Genomic DNA, 23,878 nt, shown 5'->3' on the forward strand with positions numbered 1-23,878 from the left:
ACATGCCTGACACCCTACTGTATTGTCATGTAAAATATGGCATGGATAATAACTTATTTGTTGCCCATCTGCCTCGATTTGTAAGCTTTATTTATTCATTATTAATGCTATAAGGCTAATCATCCCACTGTGCCTAATCGCTAGCGTATAAAGGCCTTTAAGTTTGCTACTGGGTTTTCTTCCTCAACAAAGCTATAGATTTCCTCTCTCCTTAATAACATCTTTGTTATTCTATAATTGACCATCATTAAAGCTTCCAAAGGTTTATCAGATTCTGTCTCAGGGTAGATGTTGATGTTGTTTACTCAGCTAACTTGAATGCCTGTTGTGGTCGATGCTTTTGCGAGAGAGAGAGCAAGAGCAAGCGAGAGAGACTAAGGAACAAGTCCTGTTGCAAAAGATTAAACACTGTAAACACAATTAACCAGTACATTGGTTTCTTAAATAAACACATTTATCATAATTAAACAAGCAAAATACCTTTCTGCAGGAGACTTCTTTGTGTTTCAGTGTATTTTCCCCGCCTTCTGCATAGCACTGCATCATAAAATGAAAATGCCAAAAACAAGTTATGAATTTTAATTATACTGTATCTGCTTCTACACAAAGCCAAAACTAATATTGGTGGCATGTTCAGAGATAACACTGTGTAGTAACTTGCATCCGCAAGGTAATGGCAAGTGCATAGCCATAATTCACAGCGATATCTTTCCACTCTTGGCAAAGGGTATGGTACCAGTAATTCTTCTGAGGGGAAAGTCTAATTTTGTGGCAGGCACAATGACCATCAATCAAGTATTTCCAATATTCATTTCATGATACATTTCTCATCTTATTTTACAGATCTCCAGAGTGGAAATCCCAGAACATTAACCCTCATAAAATCAAATCTACTATATGTGTGTGTATGCTCTGTAGAGGATATCTTTGCACAAACCATCTCCCTTTTAGGCCAATTTGTCAAGATACGCAATGTGTGTGGTGCTTGACTGAGCTGACTTTGTACTTTAGGTCCCTCTCTTGGCACTTTGATAATGGCCGCACCTACATGTGGTTTTGGTGCAGCTGTGTGCTATTGGCTGTTGAAGTGACATGGTGATGGATGTCCAGGACAGGATCACGGTCTGACATATCTCGCGGTTGGTCGAACACACAGCTTCTCAGCTCTCTGACCCTCTAGCAAACTTTGAACTCTTCACTCCTCAGGTTGACATGATCACACACAGCAGGTAAATACGGTCCGCTGCCTCCTTGCCACAAGGCTGGGTTAAAGGACTATTGTGATCAGTCCCCAGGGGTCAGTTTTTCTGAAATGTTATGTAGACTTCACCCTATAAGCATGCACGCACACAACGCACAGACGCACACACACACACTTGATCTGATTTAAATGTTCTAAAGGCTGTCCTATAAACCCCCAAAAACAACTTAGGGATATGAGGATAGAGCGGCCAGTGTGACATACTATTTGTGGTTCTGGAATGCATGCAAGTGACACATGTGCTTGCTGATGTAGTACTGTGTGTGTTGTGTGATGGAGGGGATGTTAAATGACAGGGCTGTAACACCAACATAAACTTTACCTTGGTTTGTCTGCTCCCTTCACTTGAGGTTACCTCACATGATGGTCTACAGCAGAGAAGTAAAACAGAGAAAAAGGAGTCGGATATTGGTATCTCTCGCCACAAATGGAACTTCCACAAAGGAGTTTGATGCTATGGACTTTCTCTTGTGTTCTTCATACAGTGTTGCTATGAATGTCTCATCTAAAGATTCACAATTGTGGAAGTTCCATTTAAATTAAATTAATTCATGAATTTGATGAATTTGATGAAGATAAAGTCTCAAATAGCGATTACTGTAAGTGGCCAACTGTCAATGTGATGACACAATGATTATGCACGTAGTTGAATGGAAAAACGATATCCTTATTGTAACGACCTACTGTAGCCTACTTCGGCCGTTGCAGTCTCTTACCTCTCTCTCACTTTGTCACCCCCTCCTAGGGTGCTTCTGCTCCTCAAGACTGACTGTATGTTGGAAACGGTTAGCCATTCACTCACCCCCTCGCTGTCGGTGGAAGGCACATCCTGCACTGTAAAGTTTTGGGCAAAAGTGCAATTTTCTTTTCTCGGTGCTACACACGAAACAAAACGGATACTTCAAACTATCTATCGAAGCCCTGTGCGCATTTCTGTCTACGGTTTTACATCGGAATTTCTTGTAACTATTTTCTTCTTTGAGTTTGTCATTATAGGACTGTACAACTATGGAGTTATGCGCTGCGTGAGGAGTGGCATTGAGGAGACACCAAAGCCATGGTAAAATGGGATACAGTGAGTCTGGCTCTAAATAAAAGTTACAAAAATTCTAAGGTGAGATGTTTAACTTTTTCATTTCGGTTCAGGTCATACCATGTTTGATGTGGGTAAAGATGCGTTCATACAGTGTGCACTAATTTCGCGCATAGTCTATCCATTTTCTCTACTGTGAAGTATTTTGTCAAATCACCTTTTCATTTGTGTTTGGGTACTACTGAAATAGGCCTATAATGAATCTGTAACCCTCGACCAGCTCCAGTGGTAGGAACACTTTTGTGGTGGATGGATGCGCAGCTGAAGATGGACCGTCCCGCCACGTTCATATTGATTATGTCGGTGCTGATGGTGCCAGTTACACGTCTCCCCTGCCCGCGCCCGTGTACGTGCCCTCAGGCCACAGAGGTGCACTGCACGTTCCGTTCCCCCTGCTCACGGTGCCCGCCGGCATACCCAGACAAGTGGAGCGCATAACCTGGGGGTAAGCCTGGTGGATTGGCTTTATTCAATGACCCTGCAATGAGACCATAGCCTAAAAACAGGCATCATACACAATAACTTATACCTTTAGACCTACACTTATGTGTAAAATGTGAAGTTAATAAAAGTATAAGATTGTGTATTTATGCATGTGCATTGTAGGTCAATAAAAATAAACAATAAGCAATCAAATATTCACTTTTCATTAGAGGCCTTTAGAATTGTTTACAGTTCAGTACCTATTCAAATGTGCTGAGCATGTGACTGAAATTAATCTCTCTGCAACTCACAAGTAAATATGCATAATGCAATATGCCTACAGTAAAGTCTGATCTAATCTTACTATATGCTTTTGTTCCCCATGCTTTTTTAATGAGTCATTTCACATATGAGCTTTGCCATATCTTAAAAAAGAACAGAAAGGCCCACCCACTTTATATATTCCCAGCTACCACCTTTATTGACAACGTTTTGATCCCAAGGTCTTAAGTTCCATCAGGTTTTTCACCATTTCTTCTTATATAGTCAGAAATGAAGGCACTTTGCTCCCACAAAGAGCAGGTCAAGTAAGTTAATAGTCAGTCATGAATTGCTTGTGTCGCTGTTGTTTCCTATAGGTTTAACACCATACACCGTGTGACTCAGACCTCTCTGGCTGGGCCTGAGGAAGCTGGAGCTTCTGATGATGCATGGGAATGATCTCACAACATTCCTAACGGGGCCTTTAGGGATCTCATGTCACTTACAGTACAGTAATAAACAGAAATGTTGATTAGCATGAAATATCACCTCAGTACCGTATAATAGGATATACAGTATAGGTTTCCCAAACTCGGTCCTGCGCCCTGGGGGCCACCCTGGGTCACGTTTTTTTTTGCCCTGCACTACACAGCTGATTCAAATAATCAAAGCTTGATGATGAGTTGGTTATTTGAATCGCTGTGTAGTGCTGGGAAAAAAACAAATGTCGAGGATCCCAGACAAGTTTGGGAAACCCTGCTCTATTCTATTAGAATGATAACTCACTCACCTCTGGTGTTCTTCCCCTCAGATGCTGAAGATTAGCTATAACAAACTGAAGAGATCCAACAGACACACTCTCCATGGTCTGTGGTCTCTGACCAGACTACACCTGGACCACAACCGTCTGGAGTTCATTCACCCAGACACCTCAGAGCCTCACCTCCCTTACGCCTCGTACAGCTGGAGGGAGCAACTGCAACACTCCACCCCTCTACCTTTTCCACCTTCTCCATGATGGGACACTTCCACGTCTCCACCCTCCAGGTGAAGTCTAGCATGATGAACTAACTACAGTACCCATATTCTTTGGACAATATCTGGTTTTATCTTAGTATCGGGCACTTTCTCAATTCACTTTCCTCTATTCTTTGCATCCTCTCTCCCTTACCGCCTTCTCAAAACCCATTGGAGAAGAAGGTCAGAGAGGGCGGGACCTTATATCTTCTCTAATGTAGTTGAAAATGAGGCAAGGAAATAGGATGTTGAGGATTCACGGAAAGGGGAGGGTGAGATGGAGCCAAGATGTTTCCCTGAAGCTAATGTTATAATGTCCCTTTTGTCTCTTATCGATAAATCAGGTCACCTGTTACCTGTCGGAGAGCAGGCTGACCTCACTGCCCCAGAAGCTGCTGGGAGGAATGCCCCAGCTGGAGAACCTCTTCCTGCATAGGAAGCCCCTGGACATGTGGCTGCAGGATGAAGTGGTTCCCCGACTGGGACAAAAACTCACCAGGTAATGTATTTTGTTACTAGCTACTCAGTGAATGTGCGTATTCATCAGTGATGACAGATACAATTGGATCAATGCTTTCCGAGCATAATGCAGCTGTCGTTTACACATTTTGTGCCTTGAAATGTATGTCCAAAACTTCGGAATAATGATGTTAGCGTTCCTTCTCGTGTTCCTTTCTTCATGGGTGTGCTGAAGTGTAAAAGGACAGGGCCTACCCAGGAGGTCAGCCTGCCCTGTGTGTTCCTCCCCCAAAGAATTTACTGAATGAAAGAAGTCCTGGGCCTGGACAGCCTGGTCTGCTCCAGGCCCGTTATCACCTCCCTGATCGACCTACGACCCCAGAGGACACAGAGACCGAGGTCATGACCCTGGAGGAGTTCAAGGGAGCCGTTTGGCAACATTACCCTAGGCCTGACGGACGAGCATGGACCAAAGTGGATCTGGAGTGCAGCGTCGGGGGGCCCACGCCAGGCGTCGTCTAAGGTCAGCTGGGAGCAGGTCAACCCTCTGCAGCCTTGGCCTCTAATGTGGTGTCTCCGTGGATCTGGAGTGTCCCATCACAGGGACAATGGTGAGGAGACTCTGGAGGCTGATCGCCTACTATAGCGACACGCCCGCTCACCTGCAGAGAGAGATCATGCTGTCTAAGGAGCCAGTGTCCAGCTACAGGTAGGCTGGATTAAGAAACCGCTTTGTAACTGATCATTATGGGCCAAATTCTAACTTCTACTTGGTAACATTTTTGCTTAGTCATGCATTGACATCAATACAAGTGAACATTGTGGAAGTTAGGATTTGCCCCTATGTGATTATTATGTGATTTAATATGTTCATTTCAAGTGGTCCTCAATACAGAGGGTGTCAAACTCATTTTCCCCACGGGCGCGTTCGGTCTTCACCGAGGTCTGGAGGGCCGCACTTAACATGTATTATATTTCCTCGCCATCAAAATGTGTAAAAAATAGTCTTCACTCTATTTTTTCAATGCTCCCCCTGACTGTCTAGCTTTGTTTCCATGACAGTTAGCTAGCTGGACAGAGTGAGCGTGACTGTAAGTGTAGGTCCATTATCATTTCTACACAGTCTCGATTTGGTTTTAGTAATTTCAATGTTGATTGGCGTTTTTCCCACAAAAGTAAAAATGTTAATAATAATCAAACCACCCCGGATTGAATGGGCCTTGAGTTCAACACATGATATAGACATCTAATTTCATATTATTATGTTATGTTTTGTTATGTTATCTTATGTTATGTGTTATATCTTTCTAATAAACTCAAACTTCTTGACCTCCAGGTACAGGCAGGACCTGGAGAGAGAGGAACTTACTATACAGGGGTCAAGGCTGACATGGTAGCTCAACCATCCTGGCTGATGCAGAGCTCTGTGGACCTGCAGCTGGACAGGCCCCAGTCCACTGGGAAGAGCGTCAAGCTGATCCTCAGCACCCGCCTCACACAGACCGTGGACCTCGAGCTGGAGGCAGACACCGCAGGACATGGGTCATGATAGAGAACACAAACACTACCAGGACGGTGCTGAGGTGTTGTAGTGGGCAGCCCTGCTGTAATGGACTGTAACGTGTTGAGCTCAGGAGACACGGTGGTTCGCTGGATGCTGCCAGACGGGAACCAGCTGGAGGCACCGTACAGCAGCCCAGACAATAGGGTGTCAGGTAGGGCACCCGTAGGTTGGATATTAAAGCTGTAGGACACTCCAGACTCAGGGATATATTGCTGTATCGCCCAGGTCTCTGGCGACCTCAGTGTCCTCCCTTTCCGCCTGGCGGTGGGAGTCCTCAGTCCTCCCCCTCTTGGAGGGAGGCAGCGCCCTACCCCGTAGAGGGGTTCACGGTGTCCCTCTCACCCTGAACTGTGTTGTGTCTGGCTCTCCTGACCCTGAGATTAACTGGATGCTTCCTGACAGCAACATAGTGAGTCACAGAGCCAGCTCTTCTAGAGCTCTAGTGTGTTCCAGCGGAACTCTGAGAGTGCCAGAGAGTCGACCCGACAGACAGTGGATATTATAAGTGTGTGGCGATGAACCAGCATGGTGTGTATTCCCTGGCTACTAAGGTAACTCTCACCAGGCAGTTAGGAGCAGAGATACGACCACTGAGGAGAATGAGGCCACAGTCTGCTTCGGGGTCAACACCAGGGTCAAAGCCCCCATGAGGACATGAGGAGGCATCAGGGGGACGGTGAGGACACACAGGAGGAAGTCCCCTCCTCGTCTTTCCTCCTCATCCTCATCCCCAGACGGTGGAGCTCATGAATCGGCGGAGAGGTCAAAAGTTCAAACAGGGGTGGTGGACATCCATTTAGAAAGACATGGAGACGGCCTGCTGTACCTAGAAAACCAACCACGACAGGGACAAATTATAAAGACAAGAAAAAACACAGTGGAGGCGAGAAGGAGGATTAACGTGGCAAACAAAAATATAGACCCAGAGAAGTGGGCGGACATTTTTGGCCAAAATCCGTGACAAGAACGGACAGGTAACACTAACATAACACCCAGCTCAACTCACCTCACCACAAAGAAGAAGCAGGAGTCAGCGACAACAGCCAAAGCTAAGCAGACAGAGTCTCCGGACAACATAGAGGATCAACAGTAGACCTACATGAGGAAGAGGAGGAGGAGCTAAACACACCCACTACTATACCGCATACACCCCTCGACACACTACTTACACCACAGACTCAGACGCGCGATACAGCCACAAATCGTGCACATTTCACGCAGCCGGTCACAGAGCCTGTCACATCTGTTCCCCAGCAGCTCAGTAACACTGTCACACACACAGAGGCGCAAGGCAGGCACACAGTCGCACACACACACTCCCAGACCCTGGGCCAGCTGCATATGAACGTCTGGACCAGTTCTTCATCCGACGATTCTTTACAAGGAGAAAATCAAAGCACCACCACCACCGCTATGACTACAGATGGTGATACGGTTACAAAGTCTGATATCTCACCCCCGTCTGAGTATAATCAGAGGGCGGGAAGGCAGCTAACTTGAACCCAGTGTTGTTAACAGCTATAATGAAGGAGGTGATGCATATTTAGACAGAGCTGAACTTGACCCATCAATCACCACCACCACAGTTGAGGTGCTCTGAATCGGAAACAGAGAGAGATGAATTTGATCCACTCTTTCACTGAGACTGAGAGCACAACAGCTAAACTAGACACACATACTCAGCTAAAGCAGCATACAACGTCCTAATATAACCCATCTTCCACTCACCACACCCTCTCCCAACCGAGCTCCCTTCAGCTGTGAATATGAGGAAGGAAACTCCAGGTGAGGTGTATACTCGACTCAGAAACCAGAACTCCAGGAGGGGAATGGGGGGTGGGGAACAGAGAAGACGGCCCAATACAGGTAGAAAAGAAGCCAAAGCCTGAGAATCCATTGAGAAGTGATTTTACATCTACAGCCATACCTAAGTACACCCTCCCAACAACTACCAAGGCAACCACTGCCACATGGACTAAAATAGAAACATCCGAAGCAAGTCCAAAAGCATGACGGCCAGGTTTAATGCCGCAGTTCCATCGGCGGGAAGCCAAGCAACGTCATCAGGCAGAGTGAGTCACCAAGAGAACACAGGAGTCTCTTTATGCGGCGACAGGATTACCCTTCAGTGAAACCTACAACAGCTCCAAGACAAAGGACACCCTTTCACCACCACGCCAAACCACTGTCCAGGAGCACAACTGCCCTAACGGCGTCTCCTACAACCTCTATAACAGAAACATATAAACAAACATCCCAGAACAGCCATCACATAACAGCCTCCAGCCCCAGAAGGAGCCTCTCAGACTCCAAACACTCAGAGCCCAGTCCCAGGCGCTTGTGCCCACAGCAGCCAGTCAGGGGAAATTTACAAGCATCCCCCATTCCTGCAGTTCCTGCAGAGACAACACAAAGGGGAGGCAGCGTTACGTAGACCTTCGCCCTGTTCCAAGTCCTGACAAGTCCCCGGAGAATCCCCACACTCGACCGGGAGTGCTGCCAGATGGACAGCTCAACACACCAGACTATCGAGATACAACTGGTACTACTGAGGTTAAAAGGTGCCGGTCAAAGAGATTGACAGCGTGTCTCCATCTATCCGCCATGAAATAACCAGAGCACACGGCACAGCTGCCTTCACGCCCCGGGTACCTCAGCAAAAGAGTCCTTTCGCGGGGAGGCAGGACATGAGAGGGTTCGGGTTAGCACCACTGAAAGCTGGTGACATCTGAAAGCTCTTATCACGGATCTGGTCCGCTAAAACAGTCACTGTTAAGCCGGAACAATCTTTGATGGGCGCTATAACATCAGAGAAAGCACTTCCACCACAGGCAAGACCGACACCAGTGGAAAATGTTGCAGTTTCTGTTGCTGCTAATACAACAAAGGATGTTACTCCAACTATGACACCTGTCACCTCCCACATCCAGTTAGGACATCCGTAGTATTCCCCTCTAGGGTGGGCCTCAGATCCCTGTACTAAACACTCCATCCACTAGGGTCAGGACCCAACCTTCATCCAGAACAGTGGAGGCTCCTCCAACTCCAACCACATCCCAGACAGTCACAGAAAGAGAGTCCTCATCTCTCAACCCGACCAGAGGAACAACCCTATCCTCAACAGAGGAGACTCCATCCTAATCACCAGATCTGACCCCAACAGACCACCACCCGGCTCCCACACCACTACTAAACTAGAGTCAGCTGACATCAAGCCTGAGCCAGTCACCGGTGTTAAACCAACCACCACAGAACCCAAACACCCCACAGGACAGTCACAAGCACAAACACCCAGACGGTTAAACAGACGGCCACTACAACCACTCTCGCTCCCACCACCACAAAGCGCATTTCTCAGACTTCATCAGTGTCTTCATCGAGGCCTCAGAGTCCGTCCAGGGGGGCCAGAAGGACAGAGCCCCCCACCCAGACACAAGGGGTATCAGGTGGGGTGTCGGGAGGGGTCAGAACCCTCGCCAGGGCCTGATGTAAGAGGACCCCAATCACAGTGGATGTGCGACAGTGACAGTGAATGCAGAGATGGATGCACAGCTACCCTGTGTGGCTGTAAGGGAACCCAAACCCTTCCTCTCCTGGACTAGAGTCCCCACTGGTATGTATAGCAGTACTTCTTTTCTGTTCTCCTCTCATCATAGAAGATCCTCCTTCACCCTCTGTTACAAAATCTTACAACTGTATGTAAGCCTGTTAATGTCAGAAAAAAGGAGAACCCTATTTTTAAGATATAAGCTATGCTCCATTCCTATGTGTTTCAACAGACAACATGTCTTTAAGCGTATATTATTTTTCATTCATGCAGAGCCACATTAGCCCAGAACACTCGGGTCAGAGGTTCGAGGTGCATCTCAGCGGCACGTTTATCATCCTAACACCCAGCCCCAGGACCAGGCCAGTACCTCTGTATGGTCCAGAACCAGTACGGGCGTGGACAAGATGGTGGTCACCCTGATGGTTCTGGCCCCAGCATCCCCAGAGTGCTCCCGCCGCGCTTCCGCGATGCCACCGTGTACCACGAGCGGCATCGATCTGGAGTGCCAGTACAGGACACCCCATGCCGCGGGTCACCTGGTGCTGCCTGACAGGGTCCACCTCGCTGCCCCCCCCTGCCCAGGGCCCTGCCAACCCAGCCAGTGGCCCCCAGCCCGGCCCTCAGTCTGGCCCCCAAGCGCGTGACCCTCCTCAGTGCGTACTCTCGATAACCCAGGCTAGCTCCATAGACAGAGGGATCTATAAATGTGGCCGGCAGCACCGCGGCGGGGCCGATCACAGTTTCTGTCCGTCTCCATGTGGCAGCCTTGCCTCCAGTCATCCAGCAACCTCGCTGAAAATGTCCCTCCCCGAGGCAGCACAGCCTACATCCACTGCACGCCTAAAGGAGCCCCTACGCCCATCATCCGCTGGTCCCACGCCCCGGCGGAGTCGGCTTCTCGCCACACAGTTTGTCAGCGGGACGTAATTTCTTTGTCTTCCCCAGCGGGACCTGTTCCGGGCTAGGCCAAGCGGCGGTGGGGGATATGAGTGTGTGGCCGGTAATGTTCGGTAGGAGCCTCCAGGGAACCAGTATTCTGACAGTACTGGGGCTCCCATCTCCACCAAGGCCAGGATTGCCTCCCGTCTCCCCAGGGACTGGCGTGGTCTAGGGGGGCTGGTGAGCTCGACTGCATCGCCACCAGGAAGCCCAAGCCCAATCGTCTGGAGGACTCCCTCTAAAAACTAGTGGATTCCCAGTACAGGTATGCATTTCTGGCATCTTTTTCACTCACTGTCTAATATGCCCTTCAGACCGTTGTCTGTATGTATAGTGCCTTCAGAAAGTATTCCATACCTTTGACTTTTTCCACATTTTGTTGTGTTACAGCCTGAATTTAAAATTGATTAAATTGAGATTTTTGTGTCACTGGCCTACACATAATACCCCATTATCTCAAAGTGGAATTATGTTTTTAGAAATCTTTACAAATTGATTAAAAAATGAAAGCGCAAGTATTCAACCCCTTTGTTATGGCAAGCCTAAATAAGTTCAGGAGTAAAAATGTGTTAACAAGTCACATATGTTCCATGGACTGTGTGCAATAATAGTGTTTAACATGATTTTTGAATGACTACCTCATCTTTGTACCCCACAAATATAATTATCTGTAAGGTCCCTCAGTCGAGCAATGAATTTCAAACCACGGATTCAATCACAAAACCAGGGAGGTTATCCAATGCCTCGCAAAGAAAGGCATCTATTGGTAGATGGGTAAACATTTAAAAGCAGACATTGAATATCCCTTTGAGCATGGTGAAGGTATTAATTATACTTTGGATGTTGTATCAATACACCCATTCACTACAAAGATACAGGCATCCTTCCTGCCAGAGAGGAAAGAAACGCTCAGGGATTTCACCACGAGGCCAATGGTGACTTTAAAACAGTTACAGAGTTTAATGGCTGTGATAGGAGAAAGCTGAGGATGGATCAACAACATTGTGCGTTACTCCACAATAGTAACCTAAATGACAGAGTGAAAAGAAGGAAGCCTGTATATAATTTAAAATATTCCAAAACATGCATTCTGTTTGCAATAAGGCACTAAAAGTAAAACTAAAAAATGTGGCAAAGAAATTAACTTTTGTCCTGGATGCAAAGTGTTGTGTTTGGGGGCAAATCCAACACAGCACATCACTGAGTACCACTCTTCATATTGTCAAGCAGACTGGGGTTTTTAGGTGGCTGCATCATGTTGTGGGTATGCTTGTCATTGGCAAAGGGAGTTTTTTTGGATAAAAAACAGAATAGAGATAAGCACAGGCAAAATCCTAAAGGAAAACCTGGTTCAGTCTGCTTTCCATCAGACACTGGGAGTCAAGTTCACCTTTCAGTAGGACAATAACCTAAAACACAAGGCCAAATATACACTGGAGTTGCTTACCAAGACAACATTGAATGTTCCTGAGTGACTTAGTTACAGTTTTGACTTAAATCGGCTTGAACATCTATGGCAAGACTTGAAAATGTCTGTCGAGCAATGATCAACAACCAACTTAACAGACTTTTTTAAAATAATAATGTGCAAATATTGTATAATCCAGGTGTGCAAAACTCTTAGAGACTTACCCAGAAAGACTCACAGCCGTAATCGCTGCCAAAGGTGATTCTAACATGTATTGACTCAAAGGTGTGAATAGATATTTCTGTATTTCATTTTCAATATATTATCAAACATTTCTAAAAACCTATTTTCACTTTGTCATTATGGTGTATCGTGTGTAGATGAGTGAGAAAAATATACATTTAATCCATTTTGAATTCAGGCTGTAACACAACAAAATGTGGAATAAGTCAAGGGGTATGAATACTTTCTGAAGGCACTGTATATCAACTATCATCATAAGATGCTATCATGAATGAAAGGTTTACTGTGAAATCATACAGCACATTTTCTTTTCCCTAAAGGTTAGCTGAAAAACCATAAAAGAAAGACCTAAGATGGTTCCTATTCACAAACAATAACAACTTGTTTTTTTGTTGGGGGGTTTTCAGCTTCGACCCCAGGATAAAGGTGTTACCTGCGGTTCTCTGGCCATCCAGGCCATGACAGAGAAAGACGATGGGGACTACTGTGGGGCCCGAAACAAGATGGGGGGACTACATGCTACTGAGGGTTAACGTGCTGACCAAGCCGGCCAAGATTGAGCAGAAGCAGCTGCTGGCCAGTCAGAAGGTCTGTCTTTTGTCTTAGTTTTCTTTCTGTAAATAATGGAGGGCGTCCCAAATGGCACCCCTATTCCCTGTATAGTGCACTACTTTTGACCAGAGCCCTATGGGCCTTTGTCAAAAAATAGTGCACTATATAGGAGTTAAGAGTGCCATATAAAGCACACTCGTGGTGTTTTTAATGTGATGTTTTTAATGTGTTATGTCATGCATATTTTTCGGTTGATTTTTCTGTCTAATGTAATAATAATAATAATAATAATAATACAAAATTAATTGTAAAGTGGTTGTCCCACTGGCTATCATAAGGTGAATGCACCAATTTGTAAGTCGCTCTGGATAAGAGCATCTGCTAAATAGGCGTAAATGTAATGTATGATTGGATAGATAATACATCTTTTTGAATTGGAATTTGAAGGTGATGTATGGAGGAGACCTGAAGGTGGATTGTGTAGCATCTGGCCTCCCCAACCCTGAGATCCGCTGGGCTCTGCCGTGGCGGCTCTCATGATCAACACACTCAACAACGGATAGTAGGGTTAGAGGTGGGCGCATCCGCAGGTACATGGTGTTTGTTGAATCACATCAACTTTACACATACCGTAATATGTTATTGAATCACATTAACTGCACAGTCGATAAGAATAATAACACTATTTTCAAACAGTCACCCAACCCCTCCCACCCCCCAGATATGTGGTGTTAGACAACGGGGACGTATCGCCAGCCGGCGTGGGGATGAGAGAGGAAAGACTATACCTGCTACGCTGAGAACCAGATAGAAGGATGAGATGAAGGTTCACGTCAAGGTCGTGGCGGACCCTCCGATCATCAGAGACAAAGCGCAAAGCCCTGAAGTCATCAGGGTTCTCTGTGGGGAGACCGTGTACTGAAGTGCACCTCCAAGGGAGAGCCGACCCCAGTCATCACATGGCTCTCCCCTACTAACCGCCATTGCCTCCTCCTCCGAAAGTACCAGGTCCATAATGATGGTACATTAGTGGTCCAAAAAGGCTCAGCGCTTTGATGCTGGTAACTACACCTGCACATCTAGAAACAGTGCCGGCCAGGACCACAAAGTCACCAGGGTGGGCGTCCTTGTGGGCGCCGCCAACCATAAACGGACTGAGAGGTATGGTCAGCACTAGAGTGGCGGCTATAAGGGACCAGCGCACCATGCTGGCCTCTGCGAGGCGGGGGACACCCCATCCCCCGGGTCACGTGGGTATTACCAGAGAACATCATCCTCCCGGCGCCGTACTACGGCAGCAGAATGGCAGTGCATCGTAATGGTACATTGGATATCGTTCGCGAAGGGGACGACTCGGCTCACTGAGCCTGCATTGCCGCAATGAGGGTGGGGGCCAGGCTGGTGGTCCACCTGGAGGTTAGAGAGATGGTAAAGGCGCCGCAGCTCAGAGGACCCAAAACAGAGAGCCCTCTCTCTCTAGCGGTGGGCGGTACCATGACCCTGAACTGCTCCTTTGAAGGAGGCCCAGCACCCCCAACGGTAACATGGATCCTCCCTAATGGTTTCCCCCTCGTGCGGTGCCCAGTTGTCCAAGTTCTTCCACCCGACCTGCGGCTCCTTGGTCATCACTAACCCCTCTGTCTCTGAGAGTGGTATGTACCGCTGCCTGGTGAGGAATGTGGCCGGGTTAGTGGAGCGTGCCATTACTCTAGCCCCGGGAGGAAGCCAGAGATCAATAACCGCTACAACTCCCCCATCAGTATTATGAATGGGGAGAGCCTCCAACTCCACTGTCTCTCCACGGGGGACCCCCTCCGGCTGACTTGGACCCTGCCCAGTGGGGTGGTCCTGGGGCGGCCACAGAGAGCCGGTCGCTACGCTGTCCTGGCCAATGGAGCACTCGCCATCCAGCAGGCGTCGTCTCCGACCGCGGCTCCCTCACGTCTGCCCGGCGGCCAGCGAGTGCGGCAGCGCCCCTGCTCTCCGTGCCTGTCATCATCACCGCGTACCTGCCTCGCATCACCCGCGGCCCTCCTCCCGTGATGTGCGCTCGCGCGGCGTGGCGGTCCAGTGAACTGTGTTGCCACAGGGATCCCCCGAGCTGAGATTGCCTGGGAGGCCGGCGGACAGGGCGCGGCTAGTGGTCAGCGCCCAGCCACGCCTCTTTGGCAACAAGTACCTCCACCCACAAGGCTCTCTCATCATCCAGAACCCCACACAGAGAGACCAGGCTTCTACAAATGCACGCCAGAACGCTAGGGTTGATACTAAAGTAACCTATCTACATTGGTCTGATTAGCCTTAGACAAATGGATTTTCATCATATGCCCAAGAAACTGCCAAAGGAGCTGAGCACAGCCAATGCTTTCATCCATTCACATGATGTTGGAGAGACTTTTAATCACTGTCAATGCAAGTAAAGATACATTTTCGAATCGGTAGCTAAACAACCGTGCTACTGTGTATGCAGTATCTGTTCTGTATGTGTCCTGTGCGTCATTCAAGCCCATGTTTCAGCTGCATTTCAAAAACCATTTTTGTGACAAAGCCATTTTTCACTCATCCAAAAAACACTTTGGTATGAGGACTTTAATGGAGAGCAAAAACTGTAGTACTATTATTTGTAGCATTTATACAGACTGTATGTGAGAGCATATTACTTTTCATGGTTGCTTCTCTTTTCCATCTCCTGCGCTGACAATGACAATTTATGTGCAAACTGTGTAGATAAGCATAGCTAAATATCTTTTTATGTTCGATCGATGAAAATATTCTAAATTATATGCTGTTGATACAGAAAATATCCAACATTGCTGAGATGGGGGCGATTTCAGGGGCCTAAGCAACAATGGTTGGTGTAACAATTATGAATAACCATCCATATCATCTTACAACCATCCATATCATCTTACTATCTTAATCAAAAGTATTTTTAAGGACTTGTAACCCTGCTATTTACAGGGGGACTCACACATTACCGTAACTGTGATTTTGTACATGCAATATGGTTTAGATCTGCTTGCAGCCCTCATAAGTGTCAACATCAGCTCATCCAAATAATACTAATATGTTTTAACATGTCCTCATTATTAAATTATTTGTCTTTAAAAGACTTGATGTATAGGAATTGTAAAAATGTTGAATAAAGAGAAGCTCAAAATCCATACGTCATCTTGTAGAATATGATTTATATTTTTTAAAAAATTGTGGGGTTGATCAGCTTTAATATTGCAGATAGATTGTAACTTCCATCAATAGAATTGTCTGCATCACTTCCAATCCCCCATATGTTTTCCCCGCATAAATATATATATATATATATATATATATATATATATACACACATATACATACTTATATACGTTTGAGAAAAAGACTATGGATGCATCCCAAATAGGAAATAGGGTGCCATTTAGGATGCATCCGTAGTCTATGGGCCCTGGTCAAAGTAATGCACTACAAAGGGTATAGGGTGCAATTTGGGACAGGAAGAACTTCGAACTAGTCAGCAGGACAGATTAGGGAGCCGTCTTCAAAGTAAACATTTTCAAACATAGCTCTGGGATATTATACAGTCATGTCCCTCTTTTTGCTAAAGGAGAACCACCTGGTTGTGTGGGGGGAAATCCCTATTAGTTCACTGGTTTCCCTCTGAAAGAATTACAGATTTAATATAGATTTAATTGTATCGGCTTTCATATTTATGAAATCCACTCAAACCGAATTGGTGCAGTACCACTGTGAGAGGGATGACATAGAACATGTGTTTCTTTGACTATTGATGGACCTGCTCTTCAGTAAATGGCCCGTACAATTGGCTGTTGAGCCCGAATAATAAATCTTCCCTCTTTTTGTTTCAAATAATCAAAAAATAAGGCTTTAGCTATCTCTCTCTGACCCAAGCCCAGGTCAAACACAGAGCAGAAACAACCTAGGGGCGCTGCTCATCTTGGACACACCTGTGGTCCTGTCTCTGCCAGTAATATAGTGATGAAGTCGTCCATTTGCCATTACAGTACCTTATTGTCATCAGCACTAAGTACTGCAGTCTTGCCTTGTTTAAGTGTTTATATGACAATGTCTTTCCATCTCCACCGAAAAGAGAGAGAGAGAGAGAGAGAGAGAGAGAGAGAGAGAGAGAGAGAGAGAGAGAAAAAAAAAGAAAAAAAAAAGAGACAGAGAGAGAGAGAGAAAGAGAAGAGTCATTGGTATTCCAGAGGCAGCTTTTACCCAGATGATGTTGATGCTACAGAATCAAGTGGATGGTGATTGGGGGTCTGGACTTTCCATTATCTGATTAAACACTAAAGATGTGGAGCACATTGTGGAAAGATTTTGGAGATTACCGGGGTTGAGTGAGAAATTACGTTTCACTTTTAATAGGTTTATTTACCTGCACTTCCCTATACTTATCAAGAAAATATTTATTACATACAAGTGATTTTAGAGAATGAATAAGGAAGACTAGTGTTAGAGGTTCCTAAATCTGATTGACAAAATCAGAAACATATTTCACAAAACATGGTCGTTTTTGCTGTGTTGTGATTGTACAATCATAAATGTGATATGTAACTCTGTGTTGTTATTTTTATCGCGCTGCTTTGCTTTATCTTGGCCAGGTCGCAGTTGTAAATGAGAACTTGTTCTCACGGCTTACCTGGTTAAATAAATAAAAAAAAAAATAATAATCTAAAAAAACTTCATTTTAAAGAGATTCCGTGATAGTCTGTGTTCAGAACAACTCTAATCACAGGAGACAATCACCCTCAGTCTCCTGTGTTCTAGGTCATGGGAGCAGAATAGAGGCCATTTGGAACAGGCTGTGAATGCTAAATTCCCACAATGATGAAAGCTGGAGTGTACCAAAACCCTCTTCCTCCCTGTGGTCTCTTAGATGTTGACAAATGCTGTTAGATGTAATGGTCTGTTCAGACACTGCGTGACTTTGCTAATTCATAAAATCAAGCCAAAAGACTCCAATTACATGGTATTCAATCAATTCAATCTCAGGGACAGGCAGCATCCCTCAAAAGTTTTCTCAGTTGCCTGCCTCACCCACAGACTAACCCAAAGTCAACTCAAAAGACTGCCTGGGCGGTGATGTCATTTGCTCCTATGGCTAGAGCAGGAGGTGTTTGGGAGTGTGGTGTGTTCCATGTTGAGGTGTGACCAGAGCACATTTATAACTTAACAGTGTCTGAGCTTGCAGGATAACATATGGCCCATAGATTACTGTAGTAACACAGGGAAAACGTAGCACCTGTAAATGCACAAACCTCTTGAGTGTAAAATGTAATCCTTTTACCATACATAGGAAACAATGACTGGGGAAAACTGCTATCGCTTTGTTGAGTGCAGGCTAGTTTCAACAGTGCAAACTGAATAGCCACCACAACAGTACAATGGCTGGCAGCCAGATGTTGCCAATGACTTAACGTAATTTATCCAAATTGAAATGTTTAACCAAAGACTCAGTAAAGGATCTTTCAAAAGAGGACAGCAACATCCATATGCTGATTTATTTGTTGATTATGACGTACAGCCACTATGCTGTCATAAATGCGTTAAACTCTGTGGTCGGCGCGTAAAGTAAGCTATGATTTTATAATAACTCATGCTGTATCTTGCAGGTAGCAGGTGTTTTGCCGCGTTCATGTATTAGTCGTATCCATGTGATAGTCGTATCTGAAACTCATACATTTCCGACTTACTATCTGGTAGAACGCGGCACTGTATAATTACAACCACTTATTAATTCTGAAATTTCCGGGTTTCCTGGTTCTGATAGCACGTGAATGCGGCAAACGTTGACCTTCACAGTGACGTCACAAACCTACAAATTACTTCCTTGGAGATGAGGGCGCGCTCCGTCGTTAGGGACACTGCTGTGCGTAATACCGGTCAGCAATTAATCCAGGACATTGAAGAAGTTTAGTTGGTAATAGGTGTTATCAGCAATAGTAACAATGCCTCAAAATGCAATAGTTATCGTGCGCTACGGCCCCTATGAATCGTGTGGAATCGTGGACCACAGAACGTTTCGTCTGATTGGCCTCCAAGGTAGATAGAATCCTTGGCTACATGCAAATAATAAACGTGCATATTGCAGTGTCATAAAGTGGCTTGCGTGCATTTATAAAGTGCCTTTTAGTTTTTATATAAGTGAGCCATTAGTAGCCTACGTTTAGTTTTCCCGATAATAATAGCAGTTATCCATGTCTTCTAACTCTCCTAGCTGCATTGAAAGAGGATGGACATCAAGTGTCTTGGAAAAAATGTCTGATTGGAACAAGGTGGAACTTGAGGTCAATGGAGAATGTGTCTACACATACAGCATAAAACAGCTGGAGTTTGGTAAATTCAATGTAGATACTGTAGCTTACTCTAGCAAATTGTACAGAATCTTACCTGTGGTCAATTATGACTAATTTATCGTTTTTAACAGAATGGGTAAGCATACTGTAACTGAATGCACATTGATTTAACCGTTGTCCACTCTGATTGCGACATCATCTGTGAAAAACATCATTCAATAGCAGGGGTTTTCAGCCCGGAGTCTGCCCTCCCCCTAGGGTCCGCGAAAATATATCAAAACAACAACAAAAAAAGTGGATTTTTTTTTTTTTTATGAATATCGCTCGCAACAACATAATATACACTTCGAATGACATACCTACAGTTGGACACATTTTGAATGACATACCTACAGTTGAAATGGAGAATATCTTATTTCTGATGATATCAACTTTATTTATCAAGATATTCTGATGATATCAGCTTTATTTATCAATCTGCCAATTTGGACAGTTAGGGAGAACTGGGACTAAAGTAAAACGTTTTGTTTTTGTTTCCTATTACTCAGAGTAATCGATAGAGCTAGAGACACCATATTATTATGACCGACAACTCCTCAACCATTAGACACTATAATTTAAGCCTCCATATTGTAAATGAGTTGGAGAAATTCAATAGACCCAAAAACAAATTCTACGCAATGTTACTTTTGTACACCGCATGCAGGAGGCAGTGAAACATTTCGGCCTTGGGACAGAAGTAGCAAGCTGGCGAGAAGTGCACAATAGTTGTTTCATCTCCATGTTTCTGGTTTGTAGTGCTCGTTAATTTCCAACAAAATGTACCATAATTTCATGTTTAGTGCCGATTTGAATAATTAATGCTATAGGTTCAACATTTGTAGAAAGTAACACATATGCGTCAACATTGCAATGTTGCGAAAGCTTACAGTATTTTACCTTACAATGTTCAATCGGAAAAAATGGATCACGTAATAGCTATTTTAAGCATAGTTTTCTAGTCTAGTTGTGCTTCAGCCCTGAGCAATCAGGTACCAAATTCGGCTGTCACTTGTCATGCCCGCCTTGTGTCTTGATAGAAACATGACTTTATTCTCTTCCACAAAAGCCAAACTCATCATGCTTATCACATTTCCATGGCTTGATACAAGGTTATTATGACCCCCAGAATCATAAAATATATTTTTTTAACCACTAACCTGTCAATAAAAGCTTATGTGAGAAGCTGATCCATCAGCCCAATTGATTAAAACATAATTCTAATGATATCATATATAATTTTCAAAATATTCAGTCACTTGTTGATATTTTGCTAACGATATAAAAGCTATATGTAACAACAAGAGACAATGACTAGTGCTTAAAAGTTAAAAATTTTATTTTATTCCAGGTCTTCAGTTTACATTAGTGTTACTTTCGTCCCAAACGGCTCTCCTTAACTTCTCCCAGTAACTTTTAAAGACTAGCCTAGCATAGATCATCAGAAACCTATGTGTCATTTGGTCACTAGATGGGTTAAGAAAATGACATGCACTACGCGACAAAAGTATGTGGACAACTGTTATTCGAACATCTCATTCCAAAATCATGGGCATTAATATGGAGTTGGTCTCCTCCTTTGCTGCTACCTAACAGCCCCCACTTTTCTTGGAAGCTTTCCACTAGATGTTGGAACATTGCTGCGAACACCCGCTTCCATTCAGCCACAAGAGTAGTAAGTGAGGTTGGGCACTGATCTTTGGCCATTTCATCCCAAAGGTGTTCAATGGGGTTGAGGTCAGGGCTGGGAGGAGGGTCTCTGGGCAAGAAAAGGTTGAAAACCCCTCTTTTGAACCTTCTATGTGAAGCCATCTTCATAGAGGGCTCTGATTAATCAGATTGTCAAAGTCACTGATTATGAAGTCACAGTATGCGTTGAGTACATTGTGTGTATCAGCGTAACAGTCCTTTGTTCTACCTTCCACAGGAGGAGATGGGAAACTGGACCCCCCTATGCAAGGAGGCCGTCGCTGCTGCTGCAGAATGCATACTGAGATACACACCCACACTCTACCAGGAGATTGGTCAAAGGGGATGAATCTATGCTAATCTAATAGTAAACCTGAAGAGTAACACAGCAACAGACACTTCTTTATTTTTTTATGACAAGCATTACAGTACCATACAATTATTCTCCAGCATTAAGTCAAGTGTTGTTGTATTTATTGCTACATAATCTCGGGAACCCAGAATCAAATCTGGTGTGTATGCTGGTCACATCTCAACAGTCTGTCACAAGAACTGCAACATGCTCAATTGCCATAACATGTAGTCATTATAGTTTCTTATGGTTTTATTTGATGGTGATTGACTGTGCATATAGTTACTATATCATTGTTGATATTGCCTCAGACAATTTTAGTGTCTGGTTCCTATCTGAAAACATACATTACAAAATCCGTAGAATTCCCTTAGCTTCTTTGGCATACACCATTCTTAGATATGCTTCCTGTGTTCCTCTCTCCTCATCAGAATATGATTACTTCTACCAATCCATTTCTCAATTAGCCTTATAGGAGGGATTGTGCACTATTAGAATCATACCCTATCGGGGTCAAACCACAGATGAAATTAGCGGACCAAATTTGCATTTGCAAAGCAAAACCAAATGGTCATACAACCACTGCCACACAGTCACAGGTCTTGGTTGCATCCCAAATAGCACCCTATTCTCTATGTACGTGATACTTTTGACCAGAGCCCTGGAAAAAGTAATGCACTATTGTGACTAGGTGCCATTTTGGGACACACCTCTGAGGTTAGGCTCAAAGTCAGCTTCAAAATTAACCTCAAACATATGGAGGTGCTTATAGGGGTTCATAGCACTTATCACATTTCATTTCCAATGCAATCAAGGCGTCCCACACACACACACAAAACACACACATTTAAATACAGTGCGCCCTCCTCTAGACCTACTTGGTTGTCCTCAAATACTTTATTAATGCTTTATCTACTAAAAGCTAGCCAGCCCAGAACACTTTCGTTTTGGTAGAATATCAGACAACAAAAGAACCCCTTATCTCCTGAAAGAGCCAAGAAATGATTACCTCCGTTTCTTCCTGTGAGGCATCAGTGTATGCATCCCAAATGTCACCATATTCACTATATAGTGCACTACTTTTTGACCAGAGCCAGTAGAAGTAGTGCACTATGTAGAGAATAAGTGCCATCCCGGGAGAACTGAGTGTCTAGCACTAGAAAACGTATTTAAGGGGAGTAAACAAAAGAAACAAACTGAAATATACTCTGGGGTCCCCGGCTCCTCACGCCTCCGCCCTCTGAGTTATTTCCTGAAGCTCCTGTTTTAATCGGTGCATGCAGTTTGCTAGAGTTTAATCCTGGGTGGGTGGATAGCACAGTTAATGTAAGCTATGGAATTCTGGGAAAACATCTGGGTGTCAAATAAAAAGAGATTGTCCAAAGCAAATAGCCTCAGGCAGTGGTGAAATTTCTTTTAGGAGGGTTATTGTGATGTCCAATACTATTGAATAACTTGGTAGAGAATACAGCCAGCTGGCCCCACTTCACTGATTAAAGGTGTGGCTGGTTTAGTCCATTTACGTGCAGCCTTAGATTACGTAAGGCTGCTGCTGTTCCTCAAATGGGAAGATGTGAAAGGACTGGAACGGACTGGACTAAGAGAGATAGTGAGCGGGGGGAAAGAGGGCTTGTTACTGTAGGTAGCCTATACGTTTTGGAAGAAAAGTTATTATTCTATTCAGTTTGAGGACATTGTATTTAGTCTTTCAGAATAGAGTTAACTTAGTTCTGTGCTGACCTTATACTCTACTTAGCCTCTTGTAGGCCTACACAGCCTTTCCCCAGACCCTCACAGTGAGGGGCTACCATTCTCTCCTAGAACCAATAGGGGTGTACAAAGCCTATAGATAAATATTGAGCCAACAACATCTATGGATAGGATCCCAGAGCCAATATTATTTATTCTTTTTCCCTAGTTTCCCTACTCTCTGGGTCTATGCAAAACTATCATGGCCCCTATAGGGCTGTTGGAGTTGATTGTGACTTTAACTTTGACCAGAAAAATATTTTATTTAAAAAGCCACAGTACCCTCTTGTGGCAACATAAAGACAATGTAAAATCTTTCAAGATATTTCCAAGAATAACATCAAAATAAAGGAATGCATTTAAACTTGATTCTAAGACCACATTTTTTATGAAATTGAATCAAGTTTATATATTTTATTTTTTTTTTACAGCAAAAGGACACAGAAAACCCTATTAGAGTGGTGGCTTCCACTACAGCAGACATAAACACACAAACATGAACTTGTGAGTACCACAGTACTATTGCTACAGTATCTTGCCACACAAAAAAGCCACCAATCTACAAAAATGGTCCAGTTTTTTTCTGGATGTGAAGTCGAAAGCGTCTTTGCCCAAGGTAGTCAGCTGGCCATCCTCCCATAGCCCGCGCTGCTCCAGATCATCCTCACTCTGTCTACTGAAGCAGTCTACAAAGAAATAACCAAGATATTATTCACTGGAAATATAACCGAGATGTAACAAAAAAAATACATTTGAAATAACCAAGATGATAAAAAGAGATTCAAAATAACCAAGATTATATAATAGATAAGTAACCAAGATGATTAATGATATTAGAAATAACCAAGATGATACAAAAAATAGATTAAGGTATCTCTATTTCCAATTCCACCATCAGTCAGAAGAGTAATAACAAATGTAAGATGGAGACATGAGGGACATACAAATAAATGACTAAGGAATAG

At 44.4% G+C, this 23,878-nt stretch overlaps 1 protein-coding gene and 1 pseudogene across 1 annotated transcript; both read left to right on the plus strand.

Annotated features, from left to right (window-relative positions):
- Window positions 1-2,603: 2,603 nt before the first annotated feature.
- Window positions 2,604-15,069, plus strand: LOC123485351 (annotated as a pseudogene).
- A 3,607-nt stretch (window positions 15,070-18,676) lies between these two features.
- LOC121568085 (UPF0728 protein C10orf53 homolog) lies at window positions 18,677-21,161 on the plus strand. The gene is given in 5 exon segments (XM_041878675.2): window positions 18,677-18,830; window positions 19,006-19,029; window positions 19,032-19,124; window positions 21,051-21,070; window positions 21,072-21,161. Coding segments are annotated over 5 exon segments (321 nt in total). The 5' UTR covers window positions 18,677-18,736.
- Window positions 21,162-23,878: the final 2,717 nt, after the last annotated feature.

The sequence above is a fragment of the Coregonus clupeaformis genome, unplaced genomic scaffold (assembly GCF_020615455.1).
Source record: "Coregonus clupeaformis isolate EN_2021a unplaced genomic scaffold, ASM2061545v1 scaf0660, whole genome shotgun sequence".
NCBI classification, from domain to species: domain Eukaryota; kingdom Metazoa; phylum Chordata; class Actinopteri; order Salmoniformes; family Salmonidae; genus Coregonus; species Coregonus clupeaformis.